Source organism: Salmo salar, chromosome 01 (assembly GCF_965601325.2).
Source record: "Salmo salar chromosome 01, fSalSal1, whole genome shotgun sequence".
Taxonomy (NCBI): domain Eukaryota; kingdom Metazoa; phylum Chordata; class Actinopteri; order Salmoniformes; family Salmonidae; genus Salmo; species Salmo salar.
This window is the reverse complement of record NC_138291.1, coordinates 40,004,326-40,026,464: the sequence shown is the minus strand read 5'-3', so window position 1 is coordinate 40,026,464 and position 22,139 is coordinate 40,004,326. Positions and strand designations below refer to the sequence as shown.

The following is a 22,139-nucleotide window of genomic DNA, read 5'->3' as shown; positions in this document are numbered from 1 at the left end:
GCCGAAATAGCTCAGTTGGGAGAGCGTTAGACTGAAGATCTAAAGGTCCCTGGTTCGATCCCGGGTTTCGGCAGGCAATGTTTTTGGGCTGCCGAGGCGCAGTGGTTTAAGGCGTCCCTGGTTCGAATCCAGGCCGTGTCACATCCAGCCGTGATTGGGAGTCCCATAGGGCAGTGCACAATTGGCCCAGCGTCTCATTGTCAAAAACAATGAGCAACTCAACGTCCCATCGAAGTGGAACAGTAAAATGCGGTTGGTGTTTCGCGTAGGAAGTCCCAAGGATCCCGGATAGCACTAACCCTTTGGCACATGAGAGTGAGAAGAGTGGAATGTTTGTCAGATTGGTACCAAGACTAGCATGCATTGGTGTCTGGGAAAGATTTCATATATTGTCAATGTCACTTCCCAGTTCCCACACAAAGCCATGTTTGTTAAAATGAGGTCTAAGTAATGTAAAAAAGTAAACTAAAACTATTAAGTTGTGTTTGTCAGTGTAATGCCTGTACATGAAAAGGTAAATAAAATGTTAGTCTTGAAAACAAAATATTCGAAAATGTTTTACAATGCGACTAGAATTCTCTGTTTACATATAAATTACTAAAAAGCGGCTTTCAACAACTGTTTTCTTTCAAATTTTGCATTCGAGTGGAGAGGACGAAAACCAATTTACTGTTAAAGGGACGAGCTGCACATGAAATGGAGCGGGACAATTTTAACCACTAGATGGCGACATTGACTTGGTGAGCTGCTGCTGGTGAGATCTGGGTCAGAATGCTTTTCCAAAGTAATCAACAGATGACTGTCAAATGTTGACGCTTGCTACGAGGCGAGACTGAGGTTTGCCCTGACAGTCCTGCCCAAAACTTCTCAACGGGAAAGTAAAATATAGATATCAGTGTCGCAAGCGGTTGTCATTCAACCCTGCTTGGAATAAACAGAAAAAGATTGACAGAAACGGCAAGGTAGCTAGTTAGCTGGCCTGTCACTGACAGTGCTTGGGGGCTATGCACAACGTTAGCCTACAGTACCTAGCTAGCTTGCTAATGTTGTTAAATGGCATGCTAGTAGGCAATAGCACTGGGCATATTCTTCTTGAGCATGTGGTTTAGCTAACGGCAGTATCTTTCTTGCCCAATGTGGGGACGAAAGAGACAGCCGGGACATTGTCAGAAAGCTTGGCTAGCTACAGTAGCTAACCAAGAACTGGTATTGTGCCGCAGATCCAGTTTCACCAGTGGCAGTTCTCATCGCGGAGGACGCAATGACACAAGACGAGGAGTCGCGGCGTGACTGACAGTCTTCAGGAACCCGATCATCGAAGTAGCTAGCTACTACTGTTGACAATCTGGGAACATGGACAATTTTTCCAAATGCATCCAGAGAAATAGCTCTCTCAGTGGATCAGAATGTAATGCAAGAAGGACGGATACTGTAGAAAAGCTTTCCAGGCAGAGCAGGGCATGTAATGAACGGGAACCGCACACATCACGCCAACGTATCACGTATCGCATTGAACCAGAAGGAAGCATGACAGCAAATTAATGTTTATTTTATCTTTGTATTTATTTTTGCTGAACAACATTTGGTTTTGTCTGGCTATCACCACTGGTTCCCAGATTTCATGTACTAGATCTATCAACCGATGTCTGAGATCAGTCAGAATTTAGATTTCATGATGACGGTGGAGGGTTCCACAATAAAGAGTCGGATCAAAAATCTTCTCCGCTCGCCATCTATCAAATTGAGAAGGAATAAAGATCGGAACCATAAAGAGAATCTCAGTAACAAGGTATGTATCTGGCTTGGATAGGAACAGTAGTAGACCATTATAACCAGCTTGTAGGTTTGCTATCAAACACAACGAGCGACCTTCCAGGCAATATCACGATAATGTTTATATAGGCCTAATTGAAATAGCGTTAATCTACCGGTAAAATGAAATGATCAGTACATTGCTTTCCAGTGGAAATAATTGTCTGCTTCCTCATAGAGTCCAGAAACATGACATATTTAGGGAAGTGTGTCACTGATCATAAACCAAAAACATGAACATTGCATGCAGGCTTATTCCCCTTTGCAGCAACAACCCTGTGGAGGTTGTTCGTAGCATAAATCCTCATCCCTCATAGTAGCCTAGTCCTGCAGTTAACTCCATATCTTCATGTTGAAGTAATTGGTTATAACTAGTATATTACTGTCCCAATTGCAGTTACAGTGATTCTTATGGACAAAGGCTAGGATATTTGCAACTGTAAGTTGATTATATAGGAGAACTGTTCCCTAGTATTGCTCCCTTTAGTGTTGACGTGAGAAAATGGCATGTGACACACATGGCATGTGACACCTACCTCTCACAGACAGCTAGGATCCTTCCATTCACATGTAGGGTACAAGCGATCTGTGTTTTCTCTCTCACAAAGGCACACACGTGACGTGTGCCTGACTGAACCCCCTACAAAGCAATAAAGAAAAAAACATTAGCCAAGTTCAGTTGATAACATTTTTTTATGTATTTTATTTACCCTTAATTTAACCAGGCAAGTCAGTTAAGAACAAATTCTTATTTACAATGACGGCCTATCAAAAGGCAAAAGGCCTCCTGCGGGGACAGGGGCTGGGATTAAAAATGTATTTTTTAAATAAAAATATGGACTACATAAACAACACTACATAAAGAGAGACCTAGACCTAAGACAACAACATAGCATGGCAGCATCACAACATGGTAGCAGCGCAAAACATGGTACAAACATCATTGGGCACAGACAATGGCACAAAGGGCAAGAAGCTAGAGACAACAATACATCCCGCGAAGCAGCCACAACTGTCAGTAAGAGTGTCCATGATTGAGTCTTTGAATGAAGAGATTGAGATAAAACTGTCCAGTTTTTTGTTTGTTGGCTAAATCTCCATCTGTGACAATAATACTGTACATTTGAAGTTTAAGTCCACGAATGTAATCAATATGACAAGCTTTCATGTATAGTAAATACAATTTTATTTGTAGGTGTAGACTAACATTGACACATGCACCGTATACAGCAGGTGTAGACCACCGGGTAGCCAATAAATACTGACATAAGGACTAAATACACAGTGAATAACAATAAAGAGTAAAAATAACATGACTATATAGGGAGTAACACAATTGAATCGATGTGCAAGGGTACGAGGTAATTGAAGTAGCTACACTATATATACAGAAATATGTGGACAGCCTTTCAAATTAGTGGATTCGGCTATTTCAGCCACACCTGTTGCCGACAGGTGTATAAAATCGAGCACACAGCCATACAATTTCCATAAACAAACATTGGCAGTAGAATGGCCTAACTCAGTGACTTTCAACGTGGCACAGTCATAGGATGCCACCTTTCCAACAAGTCAGTGTGTAAAATTTCTGCCCTGTCAAAGTTGACCCAGTCAACTGTAAGTGCTGTTATTGGGAAGTGGAAACGTCTAAATAAATACAAATCCTCAGCAATCTACACAAAATACCACATAATGACAAAACAGGTTTTCAGAAATGTTTGCAAATGTATATTTTTTTTTAATGTAAAAATGAAATACCTTATTTACATACGTTTTCAGACCCTTTGCTATGAAACTTGAAATTGAGCTCAGGTGCATCCTGTTTCCATTGATCATCCTTGATGTTTCTACAACTTGATTGGAGTCCACCTGTGGTGAATTCAATTGATTGGACATGATTTGGAAAGGCACACACCTGTCTATATAAGGTCCCATTGTTGACAGTGCATGTCAGACCAAAAACCAAGGTAAGAGGTCGAAGGAATTGTCCGTAGAGCTCCGAGACAGGATTATGTCGAGGCACAGATCTGGGGAAGGGTACCAAACTATTTCTGCAGCATTGAAGGTCCCCAAGAACACAGTGGAAGACGTTTTGAACCACCAAGACTCTTCCTAGAGATGGCCTCCCGGCCAAACGGAGCAATCGAGGGAGAAGGGCCTTGGTTAGGGAGGTGACCAAGAACCCAATGGTCACTCTGACAGAGCTCTAGAGTTCCTCTGTGGAGATGGGAGAGAACCTTCCAGAAGGACAACCATCTCTGCAGCACTCCATCAATCATGCTTTTATGGCAGAGTTGCCAGACGGAAGCCACTCATTAAAAGGCACGTGACAGCCCGCTTAGTTTCCCAAAAGGCACCTAAAGACTCTCAGACCATGAGAAACACAATTCTCTGGTCTGATGAAACCAAGATTGAACTCTTTGGCCTGAATGACAAGCGTCACTTCTGGAGGAAACCTGGCACCATCCCTACGGTGAAGCATGGTGGTGGCAGTATCATGCTGTGGGGATGTTTTTCAGCGGCAGGGCCTGGGAGACTAGTCAGGATTGAGGCAAGGTACAGAGAGATCCCTGATGAAAACCATCTCCAGAGCGCCTCAGACTGGGGTGAAGATTCACCTTCCAACAGGACAAAAACCCTAAGCACACAGCCTGAAGGGTCTGAATACTTATTTAAATGTGATATTTAAGTTTTTATTTGTAATAAATTAGCAAACATTTCTAAAAACCTGTTTTTGCTTTGTCATTATGGGGTATTGTGTGTAGATTGAGGGGGAAAAAAACGATTTATTCCATTTTAGAATAAGGCTGTAACCTAACAAAATGTGGAAAAAGTCAAGGGTTCTGAATTCTTTCTGAAGGCACAGTATGTAGTGAATAGGCAACAGAATAGATAAAACGACTGAGCTGTAGCAGCAGCATATGTGGAGCTGTAACAGCAGTGTGTGTGTGTGTGTGTGGGTGTGTGTGTGTGTGGGTAGAGACCAGTGTGTTTGCTTAGTCCGTACAATGGAGTTAGTTAAAAAAGGATTAGAGGTCGACCGATTTTTATGATTTTTCAACGGCATACCGATACCAATTATTAGAGGACCAAAAAAAGCCGATACCGATTTAATCGATCCATATTTTTATATATGTAATAATGACAATTACAACAATACTGAATGAACAATGAACACTTCTTTTAACTTAATATAATACAAAACATCTATTTAGTCTCAAATCAATAATGAAACATGTTCAATTTGGTTTAAATAATGCAAAAACACTGTGTTGGAGAAGAAAGTAAAAGTGCAATAAGTGCCATGTAAAAAAGCTAACGTTTAAGTTCCTTGCTCAGAACATGAGAACATATGAAAGCTGGTGGTTCCTTTTAACATGAGTCTTCAATATTCCCAGGTAAGAAGTTTTAGGTTGTCATTATTATAGGAATTATGAAGCGTCGACTATTTCTCTCTATACCATTTGTATTTCATATACCTTTGACTATTGGATGTTCTTATAGGCACTTTAGTATTGCCAGCCTAATCATGGGAGTTGATAAGCTTGAAGTCATAAACAGCGCTGTGGTTCAAGCATTGCTAAGAGCTGCTGGCAAACACAGTAAAGTGCTGTTTGAATGAATGCTTACGAGCCTGCTGCTGCTTACCGCTCAGTCAGACTGCTCTATCAAATATCAAATCATAGATTTAATTATAATATAATAAACACACAGAAATACAAGCCTTTGGTCATTAATATGGTCAAATCCTGAAACTATCATTTCGAAAACAAAATGTTTATTCTTAGGGTGAAATACGGAACCGTTCCATATTTTATCGAACGGGTGGCAACCCTAAGTGTAAATATTGCTGTTACATTGCACAACCTTCAATGTTATGTCATAATTATGTAAAATTCTGGCAAATTAATTAGGGCCTTTGTTAGGAGGAAATGGTCTTCACACAGTTCGCAACGAGCCAGGCGGCCCAAACTGCTGCATATACCTTGACTCTGCTTGCACTCTGCGCAAGAGAAGTGACAATTTCTGTAATTAATATTGCCTGCAAACATCCATTTCTTTTAACTAAATATGCAGGTTTAAAACATATATACTTCTGTGTATTGATTTTAAGAAAGGCATTGATGTTTATGATTAGGTACATTTGTGCAACGATTGTGCTTTTTTCGCAAATGCGCTTTTGTTAAATCGTCACCCTTTTGGCGAAGTTGAAGTAGGCTGTGATTCGATGATAAATTAACAGGAACCGCATTGTGATTATTTGCAACGCAGGACAAGCTAGTAACCTAGTAATATCATCAACCATGTTTAATTAACTAGTGATTATGTTAAGATTGGTTGATTTTTATAAGATAAGTTTAATGCTAGCTAGCAACTTACCTTGGCTCCTTGCAGCCACAGGTCCTTTTGATGCTACACTCGCGTAACAGGTGGTCAGCCTGCCACGCAGTCTCCTCGTGGATTGCAATGTAATCGGCCATCATCAGCATCCAAAAAGGCTGATTACCGATTGTTATGAAAACTTGAAATAGGCCCTAATTAATCGGCCATGCCGATTTAATCGGTCAACCTCTAAAAAGGATCAATGCAGGTAATCCGGATAGTCATTTAATTAGTTTAGGGCTGTTCCCCCCCCCCCCCAAAAAAAAATCTTGGTCGACCAAGAGTCGTCTGTTCTTTCGACCAATTGATTGGTTGAAATGTCAAAGCGTGTATTTTTCCATATATATAGACAAATCAACTATATACAGTGAGCTTGTCTGATGCTTTAAACACACTGTTTGATTACATAATTAAGACACACAAATAACTAGAGAGTGTCCGACCAGTAATTGATTTGATTGGGCTGGGCCTGGCTCAGACTTATTACGTGTTACAAAAAAAAGACATTGAGTGACTGTGTGACTAACACCTGTTGTTTCTCTCTCCTCTCTGCTACAGCGACCACCACCAAAAATCAAAGTGTTTATCGCGCTGTCACTGCTGCAGTGACCACCACAGAACATCAAAATGTTTATCGCACTGTCTCTGCTGCAGTGACCACCACAGAACATCAAAGTGTTTATCGCTCTGTCCGTGTTGCTTAAGCTGCAACATAATTACAGCCATTTCTGACTGAAAAGTTATTTTACCGTAATCCCTCATTTGTATAGGAAAAACATTCCTTATTCCCTCAACCATTGCTCTCTTTATGTGACACATTAATGCATCACATGCACGTGACCAATAAGGCCTGACCTATAGCATATCGTAATCACATCAATAAATTGGTAATAACAAACTCTGAACACCATAAAATGGAGGCAGAGGACGTGACAAATAAATCTGAAACGGGGGAATGATTACTAGTTTCTCATGAGGTAAAGGGGAAGTCAGATGTGTGGAATGAATTTGACTAGTGGAAAATACTGGAGATAAAGAAAAATAAAGTGAGGAGCAAGCGCTGCGTGCATATTATATGTACCAAAGAGGTGCTGTTAGATCACAATATCATTTTTCTGACCGTTTGGAACAATGTAAACGACACTAAATACATTATAAGCGTACCAGACAGTGGAGGCTCCTCAGAGGAGGAAAGGGAGGACCAAATATAAAAATAGTGAAAGATTTTAGATAAAACTATATTAAATATATTCACATCACCAAATAATTGATGAAAACACACCGTTTTGCAATGAGGGTAGCACCATGTAGCTGGAGGACAGCTAGCTTCTGTCCTCCAACATTGACTTCAATACAAAACCTAGGAGGCTCACGGTTCTCACCACTTCCATAGACTTACACAGAAATTATGACAACTTCGGGAGGACGTCCTCCAACCTATCAGAGCTCTTGCATCACGAGCTGACATGTTGTCCACCCAAAGGATCCGAGAATTAATCTAGTACTGAAAGCATAAGCTACAGCTAGATAGCACTGAAGTACATAAAATGTGGTGAGTAGTTGTGTCACATGGAATGACGCTGGAGAGACGAAGCAGGTACGGGGAGTCAAACATTTAATAAAGAACAGACATGGAACGAGACAGGAACAGCGTCAGCAAACTAATAATGCAAACAAAAGACAATCAATGCAGCAGCGGGGAATAGAGCAAGGGAACTGACAAATATAGGGGAGGTAATAAACAGATGAGTGAGTCCAGGTGAGTCCAATATTGCTTATGTGCGTGACAAGGGAAGGCAGGTGTGCGTAATGGATGGAAGGAGTGCGTGATGCAGGGCAGCCTGGCGCCGTCAAGCGCCAGGGGGGAAGAACGGGAGAAGACGTGACAAGTTGACTCAAAGAGAGAGAAAAACAATAAAACATTTAACAAGTTAATTTCTTCAAAAATGAAGGAGAAGCAAGAGAGAGAGAGCTAGCTTTGTTGTGTAGTATTTATTTTTCACTTTCATTTACTTAGCTAGCATCGAATGCAGCTAGCTAGTTTAGCCTATTCAAATATCCGGCTCAAACAGAGAGGGATGCAATGTTAGCTAGCTGGCTATGGCTATCCAACACTGGAACTGTACACACTGTACTGCATGATTGTAACTGGTTTTCTAATGTATTAGTTGTAGTAGTTATGTTGACTCTGACGTTAGATAATATGGTGACAACGGTGTAGGCTGTGTATAGCAGTTAGCGACCATCATATGAAGGTTTGGCTTGGAAATTATTTTTTTCTCCTGGTCACAGACAGCTGGTGTGTTGTGCACTGAAGTCCTCAAGCGAAGGGAAAAGGTGAAATGAGGTGTTTGTATGTGGCTGCTATGAAAGTTAACTGGGTTTGCGTGTAATCAGGGTTGTATTCATTGCGCCAATTCTGTTGAAAAACTTAATTAAATGGAAGCAAACAGAACGAGACAGGGATAAGCATACCTGAATTTGTCCAATGGAAACTCTTGTTTGCAACTGTTGGACTAATGATTACACCCTATATCAGCTAGACGCAGGCAATAGTGTGCAAGGCGGTCTTGAATGTGTCGCTGTCTGTCACCTTGATCACTCAAAATTATCTCGACCTGTGCACCAACAATGTAAACTTTCATTCATAGGGTAGGTTATAGCAACCTCATGATGGGTATAGGGAAATTTCTAGTATCAGGTAGTTACCTAAACCTATCAATGTTACATTGAGCTGGGTGAATGGAATATGAATGACAGTCATCCAAAATGGTGTAATAGAAATAAGGCCATGTTCCTAAAAAAAAAGTGATCCTCCCCCATCTTAAATGGCACCTACCACCACTGGTACCAGAGAGTTTGTTGTAACGTTTTGTTGCTAAGCCTTTATTACAGCAAAGACTAAAACCAGTCACGTTCATTCCTGAATGCAATTTCCCGAAATGGAACGATTTATTTATTGTTTAAGCTAGTTATTCAAGGCTTGCTTTATTTTATTTTTAATACAAATGCTTGATTTGCATTTCAAATCATAAATGAATTGTATGCTGTGTGATGATATGAACGAATGAATGATTGATCCCATATCCTATATACTGTAAGTATTAAAATATAGGCCTAAGTAAGTTACGGTATTAAGACTAAACAGGATGTGCTCTTAGGCCTACAGCTCTATTGTGGTTATACAAGGCTGCTTTACTAAGCCTACTAATGATAATGACATTATATATTATAATGCTGATCCTAATAGTAATAATAACAAATGAGAAGGTGATCAAGAAAAAGGAGCGTTATTATTTTTCTGACATTTTGGAACAGTGTAAATAACATAATAATGATAAATAATACCAGAGGCTGTTCTAACAAAAAAAAGTTTAAAGCCTTTATTACAGCAAAGCAAAGTTTAAAAACAGCCGAATCTGTGAAATTGTTTACTTGACAATGGAATTGGTGCTCATGGAATCAGTAGGCTATTAAACAAACACTCAAACAGGCAACAGAAGCAGGATCTGTCTTATTTCTGTAGATATACACTACCGTTCAAAAGTTTGGGGTCACTTAGAAATGTCCTTGTTTTCCATGAAAACATACATGAAATTAGTTGCAAAATGAATACGAAATATAGTCAAGATGTTGAAAAGGTTATAAATAATGATTTTTAATTGAAATAATATTTTTCTCCTTCAAACTTTGCTTTCGTCAAAGAATCCTCCATTTGCAGCAATTACAGCCTTGCAGACCTTTGGCATTCTAGTTGTCCATTTGTTGAGGTAATCTGAAGAGATTTCACCCCATGCTTCCTGAAGCACCTCTCACAAGTTGGATTGGCTTGATTGGCACTTCTTTCGTACCATACGTTAAAGCTGCTCCAACAACAGCTCAATAGGGTTGAGATCCGGTCACTGTGCTCGCCACTCCATTATAGAGGGGGTAATGGGGAAGATGGGCGACACCTGGAGGGGGGTGGAGACAATCACACCGACAGGTGAAACAGATCAGGAGGAAATTGGCTCCAATTAAGCGCCGTCCACAGGGTATGGCATGGCGTTGCAAAATGGAGTGATAGCCTTCCTTCTTCAAGATCCATTTTACCCTGTACAAATCTCCAACATTACCACCACCAAAACACCCCCAGACCATCACATTGCCTCCACCATGCTTGACAGATGGCGTCAAGCACTCCTCCAGCATCTTTTCATTTTTTCTGCGTCTCACGGTTCTGCTTCTTTGTGATCCGAACACCTCAAACTTAGATTAGTCTGTCCATAACACTTTTTTCCAATCTTCCTCTGTCCAGTGTCTGTGTTCTTTTTCCCATCTTAATCTTTTCTTTTTATTGTCCAGTCTGAGATATGTCTTTTTCTTTGCAACTCTGCCTAGAAGGCCAGCATCCCAGAGTCGCTTCTTCACTGTTGACATTGAGACTGGTGTTGAGGACTTGTGAGAGGCGTCTGTTTCTCAAACTAGACACTCTAATGTACTTGTCCTCTTGCTCAGTTGTGCACCGGGGACTCCCACTCCTCTTTCTATTCTGGTTAGGGCCAGTTTGCGCTGTTCTGTGAAGGGAGTAGTGCACCGCGTTGAACGAGATCTTCAGTTTCTTGGCAATTTCTCGCATGGAATAGCCTTCATTTCTCAGAACAAGAATAGACTGACGAGTTTCAGAAGAAAGTACTTTGTTTCTGGCCATTTTGAGCCTCTAATCGAACCCACAAATGCTGATGCTCCAGACACTCAACTAGTCTCAAGAAGGACAGTTTTACTGCTTCTTTAATCAGAACAACAGTTTTCAGCTGTGCTAATATAATTGCAAAAGGGTTTTCTAATGATCAATTAGCCTTTTAAAATTATAAACACGGATTAGCTAACACAACGTGCCATTGGAACACAGGAGTGATGGTTGCTGATAATGGGCCTCTGTACGCCTATGTTGATATTCCATAAAAAAAACAGCCGTTTCCAGCTATAATAGTCATTTACGACATTAACAATGCCTACACTGTATTTCTGATCAATTTGATGTTATTTTAATGGACAATTTTTTTTATTTTCTTTCAAAAACAAGGACATTTCTAAGTGACCCCAAACTTTTGAACGGTAGTGTATATGGATGATATATAAAGCCAGGCACATTTATAAGTTAGGCTATTGATTATAAACTAAGTTTGGGTTTCTTCTCTCCTCACTTTTCTTAGACAATAAGGCAAGGGTTGTTTTCTAGTCTCCTCATTCTGCTGCTGCCTCCGCCACATTGTTTTCAACACCAATATGCTGGTTAACTTTGCTATTATGCACATAGCAACATGGTCTAGGAAAAGAGACGCCAATTCAAAAGCACACTGATGTGTTTCAGAACCGTGGACAGCGACCACTATGCGGGAGAAAGCGCATTTGTTTTAAAATATATATATATTTTTTGTGTTGCAACAATGTTCTTATGTAATATAACCATATACAATTTCAGTAGCACTGTGCCATTTCCACGGTCTCCACAATGGATCAGTCCACTCAGACAGGCGTGAATCAGACAGGTGTCTTGTACACCATGATATATACAGTACCAGTTGAAGATCTCGTACAACGCGGTGCACTACTCCCTTCATAGAACAGCGCAAACTGTCTCTAACCAGAATAGAAAGAGGAGTGGGAGGCCCCGGTGCACAACTGAGCAAGAGGACAAGTACATTAGAGTGTCTAGTTTGAGAAACAGACACCTCACAAGTCCTCAACACCAGTCTCAATGTCAACAGTGAAGAAGCGACTCTGGGATGCTGGCCACACCTACTCATTCAAGGGTTTTTCTTTATTTTGACTATTTTCTACATTGTAGAATAATAGTGAAGTCATCAAAACTATGAAATAACACATATGGAATCATGTAGTAACCAAAAAGGTGTTAAACAAATCAAAATATATTTTTGATTTTTGATTATTCAAAGTTGCCACCCTTTGCCTTGATGACAGCTTTGCACACTCTTGGCATTCTCTCAACTAGCTTCATGAGGAATCCTTTTCCGACAGTGTTGAAGGAGTTCCCACATATGCTGAGCACTTGTTTGCTGCTTTTCCTTCACTCTGCGGTCCAACTCATCCCAAACCATCTCGGGTGATTGTGGAGGCCAGGTCATCCGATATAGCAATCCATCACTCTCCTTGGTCAAATAGTCCTTCCACAGCCTGGAGGTGTTGAAGTCATGCTACTTCTTCCTATTGTTTATATTTAGTTTCGCTTAATGATATATACATAATGTGAGTCATCATTAGCCTTGCTGTGGTTGTTTTATTATTAAAGTGAGCTTCATTCATTTGTTTTCTTAGGGTGTAGGCTAATAAGAGGTGATGGAAAGCTTTTGCAGACATTGCCTACTGGCTTAGCGTGAAGCACTCTGGAGTAGGGAGTTAGACAAAGGAATAGGCCGCTTTTGTTTGAGTACGAAGGAAGTAAGGAGTGGATTTTCTTATTATCCTGGGGCTGATTTATTTCTAAGGCAGTGACTGTATGCAGCCTTGAACCTATAGTAGCATTAGTGGATGGATCCCAAATGACACCCTTTTCCCTCACATAGTGCACTTATTTTGACCATTCCACAGATCTTTGGTCCATAGACCCCCAGTCCTTAACTATTACAAGCTAGTCTTAAGAACATGATGCAGCCACCACTGTGCTTGAAGATATGGAGAGTGGTACTCAACAATGTGTTGTATTGGATTTGTATTGGACCAAAAATGTATTGCTTTACCGCATTTTTTACAGTATTACTTTAGTGTCTTGTATGTTTTGGAGTATTTGTATTCTGTACAGGCAAGTGTTTCACGATGTACCGGTACCATGGTAATATCAAGGTACAAAAACATCATAATACTTATAACATTTAGAATACCATAGTACAGTTTCAGATGATACTACCCCTACCGATCTACCCCTGGCGCCTGCTCCCCTATACCTTCATCAGTTTTTAAAATAGAATTTAGCCGTGATAGCGATGCAGACCCTGATCAGTCTTCTGTTATTGCATTTGTACATTGGAGCAGCACACAGAGCGAGCAAAGTTGGTACATTGACCTGATATAACCAAGAGCACAGGCCAATCTGAGTAGGCTTTGCAAGTTCGCTGTCACGCTGCAGTGCCTGGGAGGAAACACAGCTTCGCGACAGGCATGCGTGCTTTACAGCGAAGAAAACGTCTCGTCTCTTGCTCAAATGGTTAAGAAAATATGACCCATACAACCGGAGCTACCTTATTAATGCCGGGCCGCTAATTATTGGTTTGATAACATGACTGAACGGCGTTGTTTGTTATCTAGCTCGCTAGCAACCTGGTAACTTGACATTAGATCGAGGCAAATTTGATTGGCACTGGAAGAAAGGAAAAGGGTCTGCTACCACACGCATGTTGAGTCAGGATTCTTCTTCTTTGGGCTTTATATGGCGGTTGGCAACCAACTTTAAGGTGCATTACCACTACCGACTGGCCGGGAGTGTGGACCTCAGTTCATCTTTCAATCACCCACGTGGGTATATGTTCCTAAAAACCAATGAGGAGATGGCACGTGGGTTTATGCTCCTAAAAGCCAATGAGGAGATGGGAGAGGCGGGACTTGCAGCGTGTTAAGCGTCACAAGTAGAACCAAGTTCTGTTTTAGCACCTCGTTGACGCGTGCGAGCGGTGTGGGTACAATGATTGAATAGCATGTATTTGTACATTTATTTTGTAACGCACGCGATGCGAGCGGTGTGGTCAGCACGTAGTGTAAGCCTAAACTATATAAAACAATCTCTCTCTTTCTGGTGCGCCTTACATTCTGTTTGGTGCCCAACGTTTTTAAAGTTGAGAACAGTGTGTGTTTGTGGGAGAGAGAATGGTATGTGTGTTTATGTGAAAGGGGGAGACAGAGTGTGTGAGGGAGGATGTGTGTGTTAAAGCTGAAGAGTAAAGATGGTTTCATGCAGTGTTTTCCCAATACTGCCACAATGACATGCAAATCATTATGCATGTACACTGAGTGCACAAAACATTAGGAACACCTGCTTTCATTTAGCAAAATACCACACATTTGGCCTGTAGTTTGTGTATGAATTATTTAACAACATGGTGTAATGTAATGCGTGTTTCCATTCATTTTATTGTGTTATTTATTTTTCAGGTGACATTAGAGAAGGTGCTGGGGATCACAGCGTTTGGGAACCGTGCTTTGGCCTGCGACCCTCGCTCCGGACTAGTGGCCTACCCAGCTGGGTGAGTGACCGTGGTGAACACCTGTTGCACACCAAAACCACACCCAACAATCCTTACTCTAGTCTGTCTGAAGTGTTGTTGTAGTAGTAAGTAGCCTTATATCATTGTGGGACTGTTCCATTCTACTGACACATGATGTTATGAATCCTTTGTGGGTTCATAACTGATAGGCCCCCAGAGCCGGCTGGTTTTATCATCAAGGCGAGCGTCCATACAGCACAGTCATCTATGTGGGTATGGGGAAACTGGAATATCAGGATCCCAATTTGTTGAATGCTGAGTGTGTGACGAGGGAGGATATTTGTTTGATTTACAATGGCTTTGTTGTACAACTAGTTTAGTCTATGATGACTGAAGGATATCAGCATTTGCTGCAAATGTCTTAAATTACAGCTTTACATACCTCTTTATTGTTAGAACATTTATGGCAGAACCTGAATGCAGCACACTTTAGGTCAATTTCCATTGTGCTATATATACAGTGCAAACCTAGAATGATGGGTGCGTTCGTAAATTCACTCTGGCTATCTACTCCGATTTTGGAGCTCTCTCTCATCTGAGTGTGCCAGAGCGCAGAATAGCTGATGAATTTACGAACGCTCAACACCCATTGAATATGGCCGCTGTCAGTAAACGTTGGCAAAAAAACGTCATTAAATTGTTGCCAGCGGTAGTACAGTTACAGTCACCAACGCTCTGGATAACATGAAAACAGCCTAACCAGCTCTGCTGGGGCGAGCTGCTTAGGATGGAGCAAATGGCACTCCAGAGTAAGTTTACGAACACACCCGGTCTGATAAGTGCAATTATTGAACAGGATAATACTGTATGGGGTTTGAATGAATGTATGGCTGGATCCTCTGAAGCAGCATCTGCCGTGTATTGGTTAATTTGGATCCTTTTGCCGAAGCAGCAGCTATTCTTCCTGGGATCCACACAAAAACATAAAACACGACGAGTAACAAAACACTGATAGACAACAACAGTCTCACATTTCAATACAATGATTTACAAACAATACAACTAAAGATTGTGTGTTAGATTGTGTGTGTGCTTGTGTTTGTGTGTCATTTCACAGTCCCTAATGTGCCATGAGATATTTTATCATTTTTTAAAATCTAATTTAGCTTTTTGCTTGAGTAATGGGAGATGGAAGGGAGTTCCATGCGATCATCGCTCCGTATAATACTGTGCGTTGCCTAGCCGCAAATGTCTTTTGGACTTGGGGACTGTGAAGAGACCTCTGATGGCATGTCTAGTGATGTGGAATAAATGTCCTCAGTGAGAATGAAATGTCCTACTGCTGGATAAATCTAACATGCATGAATAGATGTGTGCCACAGACCCTCGTCCTGACCGCACTGCACTGCAGCAAACTGGGTCAGTAGTAGCACTGTGTGTGTGGGGGGGGGTGCATGTGCGTATGTGTGAGGGGAATACTCCTTAGACCACTCTGCTCCGGAGAAGAGGAGTGGGCTCTGCTCTGCCTCTGTGCTGCATTGCAGCTCTCTGCTGGAGGGTCTTACTACAGCCTGAGCCTTTGTAACTGCAAGCTTGCAAATAAGCCTGCTGTATTCGCAGAAGGATGCCGTAAAGACTTAAGGCGATGGATGGACAAAGAAATAAACGCAGAGGAGAATACAGAAATGCAGCTCAAATGAATGCTTCGACTACTAAGAATAGCCTGAATCCTGTGGCAGTAAATATTTGGCTCCCATGAGCTCTCACTTGCTCTTTATCAAGACTACTGTACAGTATGTCACTCTTCTGTAGTCTCTCTTATTGGTTCACTTAGAAAAGAAAAGCTGCACACCCTGATGGCTCCGATGCAGTACATTTAATAGATGCCAACGTTTGGACAGCTACAGTATGCTGCCTTCAGGGTTTCAGCAGATTTAAGCAGCATAGCTGGCGCTGAGCTCAGGGAAACACTAGATATCACCATCATTGTTAGCCACTTACTCTGGCCGTACTGGGCAGACAGGACAGGAAACTTGCAGTACGGCAGATTAACAACGAGGTCCTCCAGGCTGTCTCAGCATGAACAGAGGATGAGAAATAAGACAGCATCAGCATGGGGGGGAGGGGTAGGGTCTGGAGTGGACTGGCAGATTGGAGGGTGGTCTCTGTCTCTCCTCTCTTGGGTTGGAAGGAAACTGATATCCCCTCCTTGTTGACACCACAGACCCTGCGGGGCTTTCTCATCTCAGAGGCTTGACCACCTGTCAGTCTGCTAAACCAACCCACCAGATGGCTGATGGGTGACTGATGATGGTAGTGACCGTGTGGCAGTACTTTTACTCAGCTTACCATGAATTAGCCATAGGTATAGGCTCTTCTTTTAACTTGTTTTTCAAATGATCTTTGAACGATGGCCTCTCAAATATACCGATAGGCCCAATGTAGACAGCACATTCTGAAGGCGCCTATGACTTAACCTGTCGGATAAGTAAATATTTGATTTATGTTGCTTCGAAGTCGGAATACTTTCACAAGATTATGTGCTTGCTGCCATGTTGGACAACAATAGTTGATTTGCTGTGAAAGTACAGTACCAGTCAAACGTTTGGACACACCTACTCATTCAAGGGTTTTTCTTTATTTTTACTGTTTTCTACATTGTAGAATAATAGTGAAGACATCAAAACTATGAAATAACACATATGGAATCATGTAGTAACCAAAAAAGTGTTAAACAAAACATAATATATTTTAGATTCTTCAAAGTAGCCACCCTTTGCCTTGATGACAGCTTTGCACACTCTTGGCATTCTCTCAACCAGCTTTACCTGGAATGCTTTTCCAACAGTCTTGAAGGAGTTCCAACATATGCTGAGCAGTTGTTGGCTGCATTTCCTTCACTCTGCAGTCCAACTCAATCCAAACCATCTCAATTTGGTTGAGGTCGGGTGATTGTGGAGGCCAGGTCATCTGATGCAGCACTCCATCATTCTCCTTCTTGGTCAAATAGCTCTAACACAGCTTGGAGGTGTGTTGGGTCATTGACCTGTTGAAAAACAAATGATAGTCCCACTAAGTGCAAACCAGATGGGGTGGCGAATCGCTGCAGAATGCTGTGGTAGCCATACTGGTTAAGTGTGCCTTGAATTCTAAATAAATCCCGACAGTGTCACCAGCAAAGTACCCCCACACCATCACACCTCCTCCTCCATGCTTCACGGTGGGAACCACACATGCAGAGATCATCTGTTCACCTTCTCTGCGTCTCACAAAGACATGGCTGTTGAAACCAAAAATCTCAAATTTGGACTCATCAGACCAAAGGACAGATTTCCACCGATCTAATGTCCATTGCTCATGTTTTTTGGCCCAAGCAAGTCTCTTCTTATTATTGGTGTCCTTTTAGTACTGGTTTCTTTGCAGCAATTCGACCATGAAGGCCTTATTCCCGCAGTCTCCTCTGGACAGTTGATGTTGAGATGTGTCTGTTACTTGAACTCTGTGAAGCATTTGTTTGGGCTGCAATTTCTGGGTTTGGTAACTATAATGAATTAATCCTCTGCAGCAGAGGTAGCTCTGCGTCTTCCTTTCCTGTGGCGGTCCTCATGAGAGCCAGTTTCATCATAGCGCTTGATGGTTTTTGTAACTACACTTGAAGAAACTTTCGAAGTTCTTGAAATGTTCCGTGTTGACTGACCTTCATGTCTGTAATGATGGACTGTTGTTTCTCTTTGCTTATTTGAGCTGTTCCTGCCATAATATGAACTTGGTCTTTTTCTAAATAAGGCTATCTTCTGTATACCAACCCTACCTTGTCACAACACAACTGATTGGCTCAAATGCATTAAGAGGAATGAAATTCCACTTTTAACAAGGCACACCTGTTAATTGAAATGCATTCCAGGTGACTACCTCATAAAGCTGGTTGAGAGAATTCCAAGAGTGTGCAAAGCTGTCATGAAGGCAAAGGGTGGCTACTTCGAAGAATCGCATATATTAGATATATTTTGATTTGTTAAATCATTTTTGTTACTGCATGATTCCATATGTGTTATTTCATAGTTTTGATGTCTTCACTATTATACTACAATGTAGAAAATAGTAAAAATGCAGAAAAACCCTTGAATGAGTAGGTGTGTCCAAACGTTTGACTGGTAATGTAGTCCCAAATGGCACCCTATATGGTGTTTATCTATTGATCAGGGCACATAGTGCACTCCTTTTGACCAGAGCTCTATATAGGGAATAGGGTGCCATTTGGGATACATCCAATGTCGGAAGGGTAGTGTTCTTTTCTAGTTGGGGAAAACATGCTTAGTCTGACGAAAGCATAAGACCTTTCGTAATGCTTAGCTTAATTGTAGTCATGTTACTGTAGTCATGTAATTGTGTCTACCAAGCACTCCAGCTTGCGAGGGAGGGAGAGCAGCACATATTCTTCAAGAGATACTGTGAATTTATGATTCATGGCTTTGCTAATAAATAGCCAACTGTGTTTATTTGACTGTGCTTGCAGACACAGGATGAACAGCAGTGTCTGGGATAGACAAAACAGGATAGCAGGCGACAGTTTGTGCTAGCCTAGTACTGCAGACTGCCCTGTGTGAAAGAGAACGTGTAGGATTATTTTGCCTGAGAGAGGAAGCTCACCTTTATTACTCAGCCGTCCTCCTAAGGTCATTGATCTGAACCCTGTTTGTCAATCCCATCACATTCTCTATATAAATACACTCTCCAATCCAACAATTAATATTATTGGCCTAGATAGATGGATAGATATGCTAGATACTAACGACTCAATATTCCACACTTCCTCGCTTCCCCTGTGAACCCCAGTGGAACTGTGGAAGGCAGAAGTATATGGAGTGTTTGTGGTGAGATGAGTAATGGGACATTGAAACATGAGATCATTCCCCTCCCACCCCCGTGGCTCTGGCTTAAGTAATGCCACAGAGTAGACAGCCATGAGGCATTCCTTTACTGCTGACATAGGCTTTTAAAGCACAAACCAGATGGCAGCCAAGGCATTGAAGGAATTGACGTCGTAGTGCACTCACTCAGCAACGTGCAGCTTCTTTTCTACCTATTGAATGAGATGACAGCACAGCAGACAGGAGTTTTTCTGTGGTGTGGTCTCCCCCCCTCTGGCCCAGCTGGCCTGCATGTCATGTCTTCCCACAAGTCCTCTGGCTGCTCTCTGAATGTGACACCAGCAAGCAGGCAGCCTAAAACACGCTCCGGGGTCCTAGGTAATCAACCACCGACAGAGGTCGTGTACCAAATAGCACCCTAATCTCCACATTATAGTGCACTACTTTAAAGGGCTCTGGTCAAAAGTAGTGTCCTACAAAGGGAATAGGGTGCTATTTGGGATGCAACCTCATTTTCTCTCTCTCCCGTTCTCTCTCACTGTTGTTTTATTTTTACACCGTGCCAGGCAGGAGAGCTGGCTGGCTGGCTGCTGGCCACTTACTGCAACGTTCCCATTATTTATATACAACCTATGTGGCCGCAAGCAGAATCCCCTCCTGCTCCACACACAGCCATGGACCAGGGGAGGGAAAGCCTCATATCAAATTTTATTGGTCACATACACATGGTTAGCAGATGTTAATACGAGTGTAGCGAAATGCTTGTGCTTCTAGTTCCCGACAGTGCAGTAATATCTAACAAGTAGTCTAACAATTCCACAACAACTACCTTAAACACACAAATGTAAAGGGATGGAATAAGAATATGTACCTATAAATATATGGATGAGCGATTGCCGAGCGGCATAGGCAAGATGGGAAAAGATGGTTTAAAATACATTACAGTTGAAGTCGGAAGTTTACACACACTTACTTAGGTTGTCATTAAAACTCGTTTTTTCACCACTCCACAAATTTCTTGTTAACAAACTATAGTTTTGGCAAGTCAGTTAAGACATCTACTTTGTGCATGACACAAGTAATTTTTCCAACAATTGTTTACTGACAGATTATTTCACTTATAATTCACTGTATCACAATTCCAGTGGGTCAGAAGTTTACATACACTAAGTTGACTGTGCCTTTTTAAACAGCTTGGAAAATTCCAGAAAATTATATCATGGCTTTAGAAGCTTCTGATAGGCTAATTGACATAATTTCAGTCAATTAGAGGTGTACCTGTGGATGGATTTCAAGGCCTACCTTCAAACTAAATGCCTCTTTGCTTGACATCATGGGAAAATCAAAAGAAATCAGCCAAGACCTCAGAAAAATTATTGTAGACCTCCACAAGTCTGGTTCATCCTTGAGAGCAATTTCCAAACGCCTGAAGGTACCACGTTCATCTGTACCATGGGACCATGCAGCCATCATACCGCTCAGGAAGGAGATGTGTTCTGTCTCCTAGAGATGAACGTAATTTGGTGCGAAAAGTGCAAATCAATCCCAGAACAACAGCAAAGGAAGATGCTGGAGGAAACAGGTACAAAAGTATCTATATCCACAATAAAACAAGTCTTATATCGACATAACCTGAAAGGCCGCTCAGCAAGGAAGAAGCCACTGCTCCAAAACCGCCATAAAAAAGCCAGACTACGGTTTGCAACTGCACATGGGTACAAAGATCGTACTTTTTGGAGAAATGTCCTCTGGTCTGATGAAACAAAAATAGAACTGTTTGGCCATAATGACCATTGTTATGTTTGGAGGAAAAGGGGGAGGCTTTCAAGCCGAAGAACACCATCCCAACCGTGAAGCACGGGGGTGGCAGCATCATGTTGTGGGGGTGGTGATCCTATCTGACCTAAAACAGGGAATTTTTACTCAGATTATTTAAAGGGACTAGTGATCCATTTATTAAAGTGGCCAATGATTTGAGTCTATATGTAGGCAGCAGCCTATCTTTGTCAGTGATGGCTGTTTAACAGTCTGATGGCCTCGAGATAGGAGCTGTTTTTCAGTCTCTCGGTCCCAGCTTTTATGCACTTGTACTGACCTCGCCTTCTGGATGGTAGCGGCAGTGGTGGTTGTTGTCCCTGATAATCTATTTGGCCTTCCTGTGGCATCGGGTGCTATAGGTGTCCTGGAGGGCGGTAGTTTGCTCCCGGTGATGTGTTGTGCAGACCTCACCACCCTCTGGAGAGCCTTTCGGTTGAGAGCGGTGCAGTTGCCGTACCAGGCGGTGATACAGCCCGACAGGGTGCTCTCAATTGTGCATCTGTAAAAGTTTGAGGGTTTTAGGTGACAAGCTACATTTGTTCAGCCTCCTGAGGTTGAAGAGGTGCTGTTGCGCCTTCTTCACTGCATTGTCTGTGTGGGTGGACCATTTCAGTTTGTCCTTGATCTTTCCACCTTCTCCACTACTGTCCCGTCGATGTGGATAGGGGTTGCTCTCTCTGCTGTTTCCTGAAGTCCGCGATCATCTTTTTTGTTTTGTTGACGTTGAGTGAGAAGTTATTTTCCTGACACAACATTCCGAGTGCCCTCACCTCCTCCCTGTAGGCTGTCTCGTCGTTGTTGGTAATCAAGCCTACTACTGTTGTGTCGTCTGCAAACTTGATGATTGAGTTGGAGGCGTGCATGACCACGCAGTCATGGTTGAACAGGGAGTACAGGAGGGGGCTGAGCACGCATCCTTGTGGGGCCCCAGTGTTGAGGATCAGCGAAGTGGAGGTGTTGTTTCCTACCTTCACCACCTGGGGGTGGCCCGTTAAAGTCCGAGACCCAATTGTACAGGGCGGGGTTGAGACCCAGGGCCTCAAGCTTAATGATGAGC

At 42.0% G+C, this 22,139-nt stretch overlaps 1 protein-coding gene and 1 non-coding gene across 5 annotated transcripts in view; both read left to right on the top strand.

Moving 5' to 3' along the window:
• Positions 1-73, top strand: trnaf-gaa (transfer RNA phenylalanine (anticodon GAA)). The gene has a single exon. It is a non-coding gene; the product is annotated as a tRNA-Phe (tRNA).
• A 585-nt stretch (positions 74-658) lies between these two features.
• mapkbp1 (mitogen-activated protein kinase binding protein 1) overlaps positions 659-22,139 on the top strand; it is a 73,115-nt gene continuing 51,634 nt past the window's right edge. For 2 of the 4 annotated variants that reach the window (XM_082974350.1, XM_082974348.1), the window contains exons 1-2: positions 659-1,789; positions 14,341-14,432. In XM_082974350.1, coding sequence (XP_082830476.1) covers positions 1,643-1,789; positions 14,341-14,432 — 239 coding nt within the window. In that variant the 5' untranslated portion in view covers positions 659-1,642. The remainder of the gene's footprint in view (positions 1,790-14,340; positions 14,433-22,139) is intronic. The other 2 variants (XM_082974352.1, XM_082974353.1) reach the window with 1 other exon arrangement.